This window comes from Diabrotica virgifera, chromosome 5, assembly GCF_917563875.1.
Source record: "Diabrotica virgifera virgifera chromosome 5, PGI_DIABVI_V3a".
NCBI classification, from domain to species: domain Eukaryota; kingdom Metazoa; phylum Arthropoda; class Insecta; order Coleoptera; family Chrysomelidae; genus Diabrotica; species Diabrotica virgifera.
This window is the reverse complement of record NC_065447.1, coordinates 206,735,436-206,750,576: the sequence shown is the minus strand read 5'-3', so window position 1 is coordinate 206,750,576 and position 15,141 is coordinate 206,735,436. Positions and strand designations below refer to the sequence as shown.

Below are 15,141 nucleotides of genomic sequence, written 5' to 3'. Positions count from 1 at the left end.
TAGCCCGATATTCCTCTACCAGGGCCATAACTGTACCAAATTTTCTGGAGGTCTAGGATGACGGCGAATAGCCTTTTTTAATTCATCCCATAAATGCTCAATAGGATTGAGATCTGGGCTGCATGCGGGCTTACTAAAAGCGTAATATGTTTGTCCTGCTTACACTCGTAACAACTTACTAGCGCTGTCATGAATGTGGTTGTATAGGGCTTTTCATTCACAGTCATTTGTTTCGAGCTTCTGTCATATGTCGTATAAACCGAGTATATTAATATTATATACAGATTATACAACATATGACAGAAGTTCGAAACAAATGACAATCGATGAAAAATCCTATAGGGAACTGTGGTAATCTGATTAAAAATTATCACCAATATACCTTTCCTTACCCTACTGAAAAGGTAAGTAAATACAGCCCTTAGTTTTCTTGAAGTCTCAGTGTTTATTTTTACGTATGTTTTAGATACTATTAAAGGTTAAATAATTCATATTGCCAGACTTATTTCGTTAACTTTTAACAGACGCTTTAAAGCTTCGAAAAAAATAATGTAACTACGTATTATAATCTCACTCTTGATTTTTATACAGAGTTGGGATAAAGTATGGAACCAAGCAAATATCTTTGAAACGAAAGGAACAATATTTATGAAACTTTGCATGCACGCACAGTGATGCAAAAGTCATCTGATGCCATATTTTTTGTTACTACTCCACTTCCGGTTTCACGGGAAATACCCTTAACTTATTAACTTTAAATGGGACACCCTGTGTATTTTTGCAGATTTTAAAAGAATTTGTTATTTTTAATTCATACATACCAAGTTTGGAAGAAAAGCTATTAAAACAAGAAATAAATCTCTTTACAGTTAAAAAATAGGTTAATTTATTTACGTTAGAATAATCATATTAAAAATTAAAAAAAATAATTTCAAATGTTGAAAATGTTTGCTGTTCACCTCCTGACAACGTGCAAGCCTATAAATAAATTCGTGAATCACTTTTTGCTAGATTTCTCCACGTATTAGTTCACATTCATCAATTATTATTCTTTGTCTCAAATCCTGCAAGCATGTTGGTCGCCTAACGTAAACACGTAATTTTAGATAACCCAAAGAAAAAAATCTAACGGGTTGAGGTCCGGAGAACGAGCGGGCCACTCTATGAATCCTCTACGTCCAATCCATGGATTTGGAAAATTCACTTCCAAAAAATGAAAATTCACCAACCTATTTAATATTTCAATACGATTTTTTCCACTTAAATAAACCATTTTTAATACAACTTATTTCTGTCAATTAGTTCAGTAACAGTTTTACCTACTATACTAAATTCAAATAAGTCATGCAGTGCATGTAAACAACAATTTTAGTCTACCGTATAGATGGTACTCGTTTATTTTCTATTACATTGTATTAATATAAAAAATTATCTACAGACACTTTTTAACAAATTTTCTCTACCAAATTTGGTATGTATGAATTAAAAACAACAAGTTCTTTTAAAATCCGCAAAAATATATAGGGTGTCCCATTTAAATTAAATAAGTTAGGGGTATTTCCGGTGAAACCGGAAGTGAAATAGTAACAAAAAATATGGCAACAGATGCCTTTTGCGTCACTGTACTTACATGCAAAGTTTCATAAATATTGTTCTTTTCATTTCAAAGATATTTGCTTGGTTCCATACTGTATCCCAACCCAGTATATGATATTCAGGGAAGGAATCCAATAATTTTTGTAAAGACCAATTGGAAGGGCCAAACATTTCCCTGACACACACAAATGCTCGCTTTGTGTATGAGCTCGTTATTACGAGCCCTAACACCTAAAAATGTTCGGACAAATAATGAAAATTTATTGAAAACGTTGATTGTGAAGATAAATGTTTTCAATAAATTTTTGTTTGCCCTAACATTTAGTTGTTAGGGCTTGTAGATAATTAATTGTAATGGAAAATGTAAACGTTTCAGCCTGTCTTCAAGTCCTCTTGAGCTTTATAAATAAATAAAATTTATTAGAAATAGTTTAATTATCGTTTAATAGCGTAAGACTATCTGATCAACAAACAAATAAATTCTGTATACAGCGAGGAGTACGGCAAGGAGACACCATCTCACCAAAGCTGTTCACAACCCTTTTAGAACACAGTTTTAAGACGGCAGATCTGAACGAATATGCTATCAACATAAATGGAGAGAAGCTCAGTCATTTGAGATTCGCAGATGACATCGTCCTTATAGCCGATCGTATGGATGATGCAATAATAATGTTGAACAAGTTATATCACGCTTCCTTAGAGGTCGGACTGAAGATTAACATCAACAAGACGCAAATAATGACTAATCTGGTGCTAAATCGTAATGTTGTTGATGGAATGGATATTGAGCAGACTGCATCTTAAAAGTACTTGGGACATGAAATTCGGTTGGAAAGAGATAACCAGACTTGCGAGCTCCCACGTCGCATAGGATTAGCCTGGGCAGCGTTTGGTAAACTGAGCTATGTATTTAAATCGGACTTACCCATATGTCCATAGGTCTCAACGGCAAAGAAGTCGAACTTGCTGAAGAATTCGAGAAACATCAAATAGACTTGGTGGGTATAACAAAGACCAAAAAGAAGGGAAAAAACACACACTTTTTAGAAAATGGACACTTCCTCATCACCAGTGGAGTGTCACTTGGCGAAAGGGCAAAAGAAGGGGTAGGCTGCCTGATACACAGCAACCTAATAAAGAATATTAAAGATTGGGAATGCATTTCCGAAAGAATTATAAAGATAAGACTGTTAACCGAGGAACACAAACTAGTCAATATCATCGTTATGTATGGAATAAATGATGACGAAAGAGCAGCTAGCAAAGACATATTCTGGGACAAGGCTTCAGAAATAATAGACAGTTTAGAAGGCAATACTATAGTACTAGGGGATCTAAATGGTCGAGTGGGTGTAAGAGATGAACATACCCAAGATGTATTAGGACCATATGGAGAAGAAATAAAAAATGACAATGGGGAACGTATCATTGATATATGCAGAGAAAATAATTTAATAATAATGAACACATTTTTTAAACACAAAGATGCACATAAATATACAAGGGATGTCAAAAGTAGAGGCGAAAGATCCATCATAGACTATGTGTTAGTAAATAGATCATCGAGGCAATGTATTAAAGACGTAATAGTAAAACGAGGAGCTGAATTATATAGTGACCACTATCTAGTTGTAGCCAGGACCAGCTTGGGAGTGCGACAAGAATTAATAACGAAAGAGACCAAGAAAACAAGTAAATCTCATGATACACCCAATATAGAAGTAATCAGGTCACATAAGCTAGCAGACAAGGAGACAGCAAACAAGTTTAAAAACTACGTTAATAACTACTTAACAGAGCACGCTGAACATGACGGTGACTTAGACTAAACTTGGCAAATACTGAAAGAAGCACTCCTAAACGGTGGTAAACAAGTATGCGGAATAACAAGAAATAACAGAAGAAAAAAGTGTACAAACTGGTGGAACAATGAAATAAAAGCAAAAGTGAAGTCCAAGAAGATAGCTTGGAAAAATTATTTAAGGAACGAAACCGCAGACAACTACCAAATATACAAACAGCAAAGAATCAAAGTCAAAGATATGGTACTAGCAGCGAAACGGAAAAGTTGGGAAGAATTCGGAAACAAGATGGAAGAAGACTACCACTCTAACGAAAAGTTATTCTTTAAAACCCTGAAGAATTTAAGAACCGAAAAGGCTCCACAAACACCAAAGCAAATAAGGGACAAAGAAGGACACTTACTTCATGACAATGACCACATCCTAGATAGATGGAAGCAATATTTCGAGGATCTACTGAATATCCAAAACGATGTTGACATTATCACAGAAGAACCAGAAGAGGTAGAGCAGGAAGACCAAATTCAAGACGAAATAACAATAGCGGAAACAAAGGAAATCATACAAAAGCTTAAGAAAGGTAAAGCGGCTGGATTTGATAAAATCACAGCGGAAATTCTTAAAAACATGGGCGACAAGGGCATTGAACTGCCAACAAAAGTGTGTAATAGGGCATGGAGTGAGAGCCAAATACCAAAAGATTGGGAAGTGGGAGTTATTCTATCCATTTTCAAAAAGAGAGACAGACGCGAATGTAGCAACTACAGAGGAATAACACTACTGAGCATCCCGTCCAAAGTATATGAGAGAATACTGGAAAAACGTCTTTTACAAGAAGTTGATTCTAAAATGGAACAATCACAGAGTGAATTTAGAAAAGGCAGAAGCATCAAAGATCACATTTTTACTATCAAGAAATTAATACAAAATGCACGGAACTCAAGCACCGAGTTATACCAAGCCTTTATAGACTTAGAAAAGGCATTTGATAGTACTCCAAGGAAGGTGATTGACATCTGTTTAAAAAAGAAAGGTGTGAAAATCAAACTCAGGCAAGCCATTATGAGTATATATAGACATACAAGGAACAGAATCAGAACCGATAATATGGAATCCGAAGAGTTTCTAGTAAATGAGGGTCTACGTCAAGGAGGAGTCCTAGGCCCCATACTGTTTAACATTGTCTTGGATGACATAATTAAAGAAACTAGAGCAGAAACATTGAAGTTATATGCCGGACATAGAAATTTAGAAGCAGTGTGGATCTGAGAGTGTGCATACGCAGACGATCTAGTGATATTTGGGAAAAATGAAGAAGCACTCAATCGAAATTTACAAGTATGGAACGCTGCACTAATTAAACGAAATCTGAGGATCAATAATGAGAAGACGAAAGTAATGGTATGTGGAAAAAATAGAAAACAAACGAAGATAACAATTAACGGAAATACACTTGAACAAGTCGATACTTACAAATACTTGGGAGTACAAATAGAGAGCAGAGGAACTGAAGAAACTGAAATAAGTTCCAGAATAGAAAGTGCTGTTTGGATGTACCACGCAATCAAAAGTACGTTTCTGTCAAAAAATGGAACGCCAGATGTTGGGTGTCTCCCTGAGGGACCGAATCCCAAACGAAGAAATACGTCGTAGAACAAAAACAGCGGACGCCGTCGAAAGAATCACGTCGTTCAAGTGGAATTGGGCAAGACACGTCGCCAGATTGTCAGACAACCGATGGACAAAACGTATTGTCGAGTGGAGGCCACGAGAAGAAGCACTACGGAGTAGAGGACGACCACCAACCAGATGGGCTGACGATCTGCAGCGTATTGTCGACAACTGGATGCAAGCCGCACAAAACAGAGAAAGATGGAAAGAGCTGAGGGAGACCTATGTCCAGCAGTGGACGCGTACGGATTGATGATGAGTTTAATTATCTATTGGGTTTTTGGAGGTGTTTAGCCACTATATCATCACAATTGACACGACAATCCTTTATAAGTTAGAAAAGTTAGCTACCTGGGACATGTAATGAGAAACGAAAAGTACCGCCTCGCGCAATAGATCATCCTTGGTAAGATTGAAGGAAAAATAGGATCCCGGTAGGTGTCAGATTTCATGGCTTAAAAATATGAGACTGGACCGGCCTTGATTCAATGTCTTTCTTTAGAGCCGCATTGGACAGAGATAGATTTGCCAGTGTAGTCACTAATCTACTAAAGGAGACAGCACTTCAAGAAAAATTATTTATGCATCTTGGCCTGCTCGCAGAGAAGTCGCCTTTATTGGAAGTTCTCCCTATATGACCATTATGTAATAGACATACATTTGACTTATTGTTCCAATGGAAGAAACGTATTGTTAAAATAACTGGGATTAAGTAAAAAAAAACAAAATAGTCAATACTATTATTTTAATTGAACCATTAAATTAAAACAAGAAACGTTTTCATATTAAATACATTTTAACTTCATATAATATACAGAAACTCCTTAACGTTTTATTTACACTAAGGGATAGGATACTTCGTATGTGAGACCACATTGGTTGACTCCTCTTTTTATTCTGAAAAATCCGTTCTCACCAAATGAACTACCCCATGAGTTTTTAACAATCCAATAATCTTCGCCATTTTCTGATCCATAACCGACAATAAGAACACCGTGATCAATAGCTTCAGGATCACAGTCACCGTCAACTATTCCACCTGCGTAGAAATCGAGAGGCGAAGAATTTAGAGCCATAGAGACAGGGCCAACAGTAGCTAAAATTAAAACATGTAACTTTAATTTTTTACATTCATATACTTTTAACTGAATTTAAAGCAGCGTAACTTTACATTTGGCTACAGTGTTGAGTTGTAAAAATAAATCTAGTCAGTAAGTAATACGGTAACTGTAGCACTTGATACAAGCAAAATTCAAATTATCTAGGTACGGTCAAAGAATAATGAGAAAGCAAAAGAAACTAATGTGGATAAAGTAGGTCAGTTAAAATCACAATAGACTTGGAATCTACAAAAGAGAATTAAAACATAAAATTAGAGGAAGAACGAGTTAGATAATATCAGTCAGTTTGTTTTTGATAGAGAATTATTGAATATGTTGTATTTGCAAATCAACTGATATAACAGAAATACGATGCTTAATTGTATAAAGATTATATAAGAAAAATTTGTATATCAATTTTAATTATACTCAATTATTACTTACCAAGGTTCAGAGAATATTCCCGATATATCAACGGTTGAAATATATCATGCTTTAAAGAAAATTAAAAATAAAGCACCAGGAGAGGACGGAGTAGTGTCAGACGAGCTTAAAATCGGAGGTTCTGCTCTCATCAGGGCAATCGAATACCTCTTCAATATATGCTGAGAAAACCAAGCCATACCAGCTGAATGGAATAATTCTATATCGCTCCTCATACATATGAAAGGAGATCAAACAGACCTCGAAAACTATAGGCCAATCAGTCTTCTAAACCACCTGTATAAATTATTTGTTCGAATAATCACTGCCAGAATTGAGAACAAACTAGAAACATGCCAACCAAGAGAGCAGGCGGGTTTCCGCCCTGGGTATGGTACAAATGACCATCTAACTTGTCTAAAGGTCCTAATCGAAAAAACTGTTGAGTACAACCGGCCGCTAGTTTTAGTATTTGTTGACTACAAAAAAGCCTTTGACGCTATGAGATGGTAGCCATCTTAAGAGCTTTGAGAGATTATAGAATCGACTACCGATATTCCAATAAACCTCCACACCCAAACTCAAAAAAAAAACTAAAAAGGAGAGTTAGACAAGGAGACAACATGTCAGCAAAACTATTCAATGCCGTAATGCAGCATGCATTCCAGATGTTAGAATAGGAAAACAGAGGTTTGAATGTCGATGGCGAAAGGCTGAACCACCTACGATTTGCAGATGACATAGTTCTAACAGCCGACGACTTAAAGGAAGTCCGCGAAATGCTGGAAGAACTACAACGAATTTCCCAAAAAGTAGGGTTGAAAATAAACTTTGGGAAAACTAAAATGATGACCAATTTAGTACCTAGCGGACCATTGAAACTAAAAAACTGGCATATCGAAACAGTTGACAAATACATCTATCTGAGCCACGAAATCCAATAGGTAGAGACAACCAAACATGCGGATTCTCTAGAACAGCTTTAGGATGGGCAGCGTATGGCAAACTAAGAGACGTGTTCAAGGAAATCATCCCAATAAAGCTAAAAAGAAAAGCATTTAACCAGTGCGTACTTGAAGTGGAAATGGTCAGGACACGTTGCAATACAGAGACAACAGATGGACAAAGAAGATTTTAGAGTGGCGACCAAGGGCAGATAAGCGAAGTCGTGGAAGACCACCTACCAGATCGACCGACGACATTAAAAGAATAGCGACAAACTGGATTGCAGCTGCGCAGTACAGAAAAGGGTGGAGATATCTTGAGGAGGCCTATGTTCGATAGTGGACAAATTCGGCTGTGTGATGATGGTGATGATGATTACTTACCGACTGCTTCTTTAATAATATTCTCATCGCGAGCCAACAGTTTATATCCATCAATATGAATTGCTTTGGGACTTTTTACTCTACATGAAGATTTATAGTCGTCATATGGATACTGATCTTCTTTATCAAGACCTTCATGTTTGACGTACTCAAAGGCTGCAAGCATGTCTCCTCCAATTACACAGTCACTTTTTTTAAAAGCATCTGAACAATCTACTAGTTCTTGAGGACTAAGTAGATCGGATTTGCCGTTGACGATGAAGTTTTGACCTTCAAGAGCCCCTACCTTAAACAGAAGATCGGTGTAAATATTGTTTAAAAACGAAAAACAGTAAAGGAGGGTTTAAAATTGGTAAAGACATTTTAAGACTTGATTCCGTGTATATGTATGTTACCGGCAATCTGTGTAATTAGATAGATATTCTATACAATATCTAGGCAATGTGTAGAATGCGTAAAACGTTGTAATGTATGAATTATTATTAATTTTATACTTTGCCTAGACACAGTTTAATGCTTAAAGAATTCTTTTAGCTATACCTATACTGTAGCCTAGATATTTTATACAATGCCGAATGCGCTGCCGATAATGTGTGTAGAAGAAGAGAGTGAGTAGGTAAGAGTGAGATACGCGAGTGAATTAAACCAACTCTTCTTCAGCAGCCCTAACATTATTGTCAATATAATGGAATAATTTGAAGCAATATCATAAAAGCGATAAGTATTAAAAAATATATTAAAATCCTTTATTAAACGTACCTACTTATATATTAAAATCCCTTAAAGGTCTACATCAAAATCACAGAACGTTGTAGATCTGAACAGATCATCATCAGTACTGATACAGGTTTATCACATGCTGAGCCACCAAAAATAGATGGGTAAAAAGGTTTACTGTAAAGAGACCGAAAGCAGTAGACCGAAAAGCACTTTACCGAAACCTCACTAGACCGAACAGTAGGAGACCGAAAAGCATTAGGTACATAATACAGGGTGCTCAAACAGGATTGTAATTTGGCCAAGGGTAACATCAACCTCCCTTCACCCTTTATCCAGGCATAGGACTGGCAGCACAAAGTACTGGCGAGTTTAGGAGGTTGTTTTTTTTTGCTTTGTTTTTGTTTATTTTTTTGTTTTTGAAGTTATACTTCTTTAAGCGCGATGGGAGTGAAATTTAATATGCGCGAATTCATCAAAAACTTTGTTCCCTGGCGCAGACGCATTATACCTTTGCTCTGATTGGGTGTTCAAATGACATGATAATAATTGTTCAATATGGAGGTTATGGATAAACAAATATTGTATATTAGTTTTTATTGTTGTGAGGACACAGAAAAAAGCAAGTTTATAATTGTAGTAACTTTTTAAAGTTTTTAAAAGCAACAGGTAGGTACTTAATTGTAAATTTTTCAGTATTGTAATAAAAAATTACATAGGTAGGTACTTACCTATTTGGAAAATGTATGTACCTATCTATTAGTAGATAATGCTTTGATTTACATAATTTGATTACCAACAAAATTTCTACCACTTTTCATCTAATATACCTATTGTTTTCTTACTCTATGTTTTGTTCTATTGTAATATTTTAATTCCCTTTGTGAACACACACACACACACAAAATCAAACTATTTTGATTAAATTCAGAACTGTCAAACAGTAAAACCATTGTAAAACGTTCAGTTAGCCCATAGAGTGATATATTAGCATAGAGAGAGTGTCATTCAGAGCGAAGTGACGACACCATCTTTTTTATTTGGATTAGTGCTGTTTCACTCTTACGCATAGTAAAGCTGCTACAGTTGTCCTCCTCTTCCGTGCGTATATTCACACTGAATGTCATCATAGATTTTCGATACAATGTGTTAGAAAGAGATGCAGCAAACCAGTTCATGAGATCTTGTCGTCAGGAAGCGCGGAAGGTAGGCTCCCTCTATGTCAATATATACCTCTATGAGTTAGCCTACCTTCCCACATGACAAGTACGTGTAAGTGGTCAAGTCGGGTGACAGGTGTGCAGTGGTGGATTTAGGGGGGGCTAGAGGTGCTGTAGCACCGGGCCCCCAGGTTGAAGGGGCCCCCAGAAGACCTACACATTTGTTACGTATTTGGCATTCTGACGCGCCGTCGTACTTACCCTACCAAACTCTTCTTATTTATTGTAAAAATTACTTTGAAATTATTGTTGTATTGACAATTTCATATAATCTTTTTTCTGTGAGAAGAGAAAAGGAACACCCGATAACCACCCTTATATGACATGACATAAATGGCAACAGATTACCAGGTATACTTTTACATCTCCTTTTCGGAAATCTTACAATACAATGCTTTTAAATCGCTCTGAAAGTTAAAGGGACACGCGCCAACTCATAACTTTTAATGACAAACATTTTCAAATCAAAATGTACACCGGCCAATTCGTAACTTTTCTTACCTGACCTGCCAACTTGAAACTTTCTTCAGGTGAATTCGGAACCATTGATTAAATCTAATACCTTAAATCTAAACCGAATGTTTCTTGGTTTGCTTAAAAACATTATATTTGTATTCTATGTACCTATAAAAATTGGCAAAAATTGAAATATCTTAAGGTGATACAGTAGCGATCAACAGGTAGCCAAAACGCGTTCCAAGATTGCAGCTGTAATTTTGAATATTTTTTTGAGATATTTGGCACACGTATTCGTAATTTAATAAAGAATGGCGGTACAGAGCCCAATTTGAAAAATATATTAATATGTGGAAATTACTCTGTAATTAAATACAATATTAAAAAAACGAGCCTGTACCGTCTTTAAGAAGAAAAAAAATACACTTTCTTCAAATAAACTTTTTTATCCGATGCCTAGATTTTGTGTCATTTTGGAACTACTAATGAAATAAAAAATTTTAGTAGTTCCAAAATGACACAAAATCTAGGCATCGGATAAAAAGTTTATTTGAAGAAAGTGTATTTTTTTGTTCTTCTTAATGGCGGTACAGGCTCGTTTTTTAAATATTATATTTAATTACAGAGTGATTTCGACATATTAATATATTTTTCAAATTGGGCTCTGTACCGCCATTCTTTATTATATTACGAATACGTGTACCAAAATCTCGAAAAAATATTCAAAATTACAGCCGCAATCTTGGAACGCGTTTTCGCTACCTGTTGATCGCTACTGTTTCCTCTTAATAAAATAATTGAAACAATATTATAGTGTTTTATTAACACGTGTTATAAATATTATTTCCATCAAGTATAGCTCTACACGAGCTTGGTTTTTATCAAGTAATTGTAAATTTAATATTTAGATGTTTCGCAATGATAAATTATTTAAATCCATCTGATAATTTAAAAGCAAAGACATTTTCCATATGTTTATTTCAAGTCTAAAAGATTATACTATACCTTTATTTAGTTACGAATTCACCAGTAGTTTATCGGTTACCGAAAAATTACCTGAGGGTCAAAGTTACCAATTGGCCTGTAATTAGGATGGGGGATTAAAATAGTTACGAATTCACCGGGACCCAGTTAAAGGTGTTTGACAAAAATAGATGTCTTTCAATACCTATCACGAACTGCGAATCCGAAAGATCATTTTCAAAATTAAGCTTTATTAAAAATAAATTAAGGTCATCAATGGGCGAGAACAGATTAGTTTCGTTATCGATCTGCTCTATTGAGAATGACGTATTGGGGAAATTGATTTTGAAAGTGTCATAAAAGCATTTGTTGAAAATAAACAAAGAAAAAAAGCGTTACCTTGTCTTAGCCTTGTATCTTCTGCATAATTTTAAATGTACTGAAGTTTATACACTGTGTCCGTAAAGTATGGAACAAATTCTTTTTTAGCTAAACAGAGCATTTTAAGAAATAATCCTGAAACACGTCGATTTTTGATTTTAATTTACCGTATTTTAAAATAATATTCTACTATACAGGGTGAAGTACTTTCGAGTAATGACGTCACCGTCATTTTTTTTTAATGGAACACCCCCATTTTGTCTCAATTTTCGGATTACTCTAGCTCAGCTGATTCCAAAAATGTATCACATGTTGATTCAAATTGGTACAGGGTGGACAAAAATACAATAGCTTTGTGTGTGTTCATAAAGTAACGCGTTAGTTAATAACAATATTATCAAAAATACTTATTGTATTTTTGATATTTTAATTAATATTTGATTTTAATTAATTTTTGATATTGTTTAATTTAATATTTTAATTTAATATCAAAAATTAATTAAAATTTAATATTATGAGCACACACAAAACTATTGTATTTTTGTCCACCCTGTACCAATTTGAATCAACATGTGATACATTTTTGGAATCAGCTCAGCTAGAGTAATCTGAAAATTGAGACAAAATGGGGGTGTTCCTTTAAAAAAAATGACGGTGACGTCATTACTCGAAAGTATTTCACCCTGTACATTAGAATATTATTTTAAAATACGGTAAATTAAAATCAAAAATCGACGTGTTTCAGGATTATTTCTTAAAATGCTCTGTTTAGCTAAAAAAGAATTTGTTCCATACTTTACGGACACAGTGTATTGTTTTAATTTTTAAAGTGCCTTGTCAAAAAAGAGTTGGGTAGGGCCCTCTACAAGAATTAGCACCGGGCCCACTAATGAATAAATCCGCCCCTGCAGGTGTGTGTAAGTGGATTTTAACTCTAAGCACGCGGGTTTGACAATAACAACTAAATGTTATTTGGTTGGTTATTAGAAACAGTTAAAATGGTGTTAACGTCACTCTACCCTTCATTTATTTTTACCTTCACTAATTTGTTTAACGGATGAAAATTATTTCATACCAGACTGTACAGAGTAACAATTTACACAGTCATAATATAAAATAATACAAAAAAATACAATAAACAAAATGACAGGTATACAAAATCTTAGCATATTTTACTGCAATATTTTTTAATTTATGTACCATTTCGGTCTAATGCTGTTCGCTCTAGTGAGGTTTCGGTAAAGTGCTTTTCGGTCTAATGATTTCGGTAATTGTCGTGTACCAGTTAAAAACCCTTTAAATGTTTTAAAATTATGACAGATTTACTTTTTATGTATAGGTATATAATTTTTATGCAGCCCTTTAAGGGATTTTAATAAATGTATACCTTTTATAAAGAGTATAAATTATAATTTAATAAAATATTTTAATATAATATATTTTAATAGAATATAATATATTGATATAATACATTTTAATAATTTTTTTGTGATTAATGGTATACAGCCAGCTACAGGAAAAAGTTTCCTCGTGATTTTCAATAAACATTGTTATAGTGTAATTTTTAGTACGACTGTCAGGAAATGCCATAAAGTTATCACATTTAATTTAATTTCAAGTCGCATGTACTTGATAACAAGTGTACGATATTAAGTACCAAAGATAGTAATACTTACAGCGCTGTGAGCCCAACAGGAACCACAGGCAATTTGATGTCTGACTGCCAAAACAGCTCCTTTTTCTCTCCAATCAATAGATTCGGGAACATCCAAACTATTATATTTGTACAATTCTACTTCACTGGTCCTGTTTTTTGGTTTATATCCTAACAGTGCTGAAAATTCTGCCTTGGTAAGATCTGCAAATTGATTGACGGCTTTGAAGTATAATACTTCTCCTGCTTCGTATTTTTTATTGTGTTCTTCGATAGCTTTTAGATTATTACGAAAAATTTCGAAGCGGTAGTTTTCTTCAACATGGTTGATGTAGTTTTTATTATGTGTAACCTTTAGGAGAACATAACAAATTAGTAACAAATTAAAAGCAAAAAAGCTGAAAAATTATTCAATATAGAAACCAAACAATGCAGTAATTGAATATAAACGGGCAAATTACAAGCACCTGTAAAACTTTTAATAATTTGACTTACTTTAAAATTTTCCCAGTGGTCTTTTGCTGACAGTGCGTTAACAGCCAGAATGGTGGCTGCAAAGATTATTGCTAATTTCATTTTAATCTATCTGAAAAAAAAAACATATAGTATCGTTAATAGCAGAGTTATACTAGATCAAATTATAATTATCTAAATCTTATAAATTCAATTTGCCACTGCGTATCTTAATAAGCGATTTTGTTTCGGAAATTGAAGAAAAGACTTGGAAAATTAAAGAAACTAAAGAATTGTTGGATGTTGTGTGTATATGTGTATGTTCCTCAAATCAGTCTGAGAGAGAATGAGAGAAAAGCTTTCTATGATAAATTAGGAGATATACTTGGTAATATTCCATCAGAGTTGAGAGTCATACTGGGAAGAATGTTAATGCACATGTAGGCCTATCCAAGACAGGATATGAGGCAATCCATGGAGGACTAGGCTTTGGACCTAGAAATGAAGCTGGGGATGATGTGCTGGAATGAGCAACAGCAGAGGCGGATTTGAAGATTTGCCGCCCCTGGGCTATCCACAATTTGCCTCACTACCCCCACCATTTTTTACTTTTTTACCAAAATTTGCCGCCCCTTGAATTCTGCCGCCGTGGGCGATATGTAAATCCAGCCTTGAGCAACAGTATTAGATAGATGATTGTTAATGTTAACACATTCTTTCAAAAGGGAGACAGTTAACTTATTATACAAAAGTGGAGATAATCATTCTTAATTGGACTATTTTATCACAAGAAAAGCAGATATATATATATGTCAATCTAAGGATTCCAAGGTAATAGTGAGACTCTGAGCCAACAGCATAAGCTACTTGTGCTGGTAGTCAAAGTAAAAAACGAAACTAAGTCGAAATATCGGAGAGAACCTGGTAGAAAAAATGTGCTTGAACATGAAAGAGAGTTATAATACAATTTGGAGGAACATGGTCAATATTATTAAAGATAACGCTATTGAAATACTTTGAAAAACTTCAGAAAACAAGTTCGAGAATAAAGACACCTTGTGGTGGTCAAACAATAATGCTGAATAATATATATGTATTATAACAAATTCTTACCGTTACGGGATCAACAATATGAAACTACTATCCCAAATTAAACACAAATCTGTTTATATACGTTTTGATATAAAAATCCACTTAAAACTATATTTTTTTTATATAAAACTATCTTTTATTAAAATCGGATAAGCTGCTTTTTTAGTTTAAATCATCAAAAATAGACCTAATTGTAATATAGATAAGAGTAAAATACACGCAATAAAAATCCCCTTTTATTATGCAAAAATATTGACATAAATGAATAAACAAAAGTGTAGG

At 34.4% G+C, this 15,141-nt stretch overlaps 1 protein-coding gene across 1 annotated transcript; it reads right to left on the bottom strand.

Annotated features, from left to right (window-relative positions):
* Positions 1-5,800: 5,800 nt before the first annotated feature.
* On the bottom strand, positions 5,801-14,935 carry LOC126884569 (cathepsin L-like proteinase). The gene is made up of 5 exons (XM_050650540.1): positions 14,881-14,935; positions 13,810-13,900; positions 13,337-13,666; positions 7,924-8,209; positions 5,801-6,168 (listed from the first exon to the last, which is right to left on the bottom strand). The coding sequence occupies exons 2-5, from the start codon at positions 13,888-13,890 to the stop codon at positions 5,909-5,911; spliced, it is 957 nt and encodes a 318-aa protein (XP_050506497.1). The 5' UTR covers positions 13,891-13,900; positions 14,881-14,935; the 3' UTR covers positions 5,801-5,908.
* Positions 14,936-15,141: the final 206 nt, after the last annotated feature.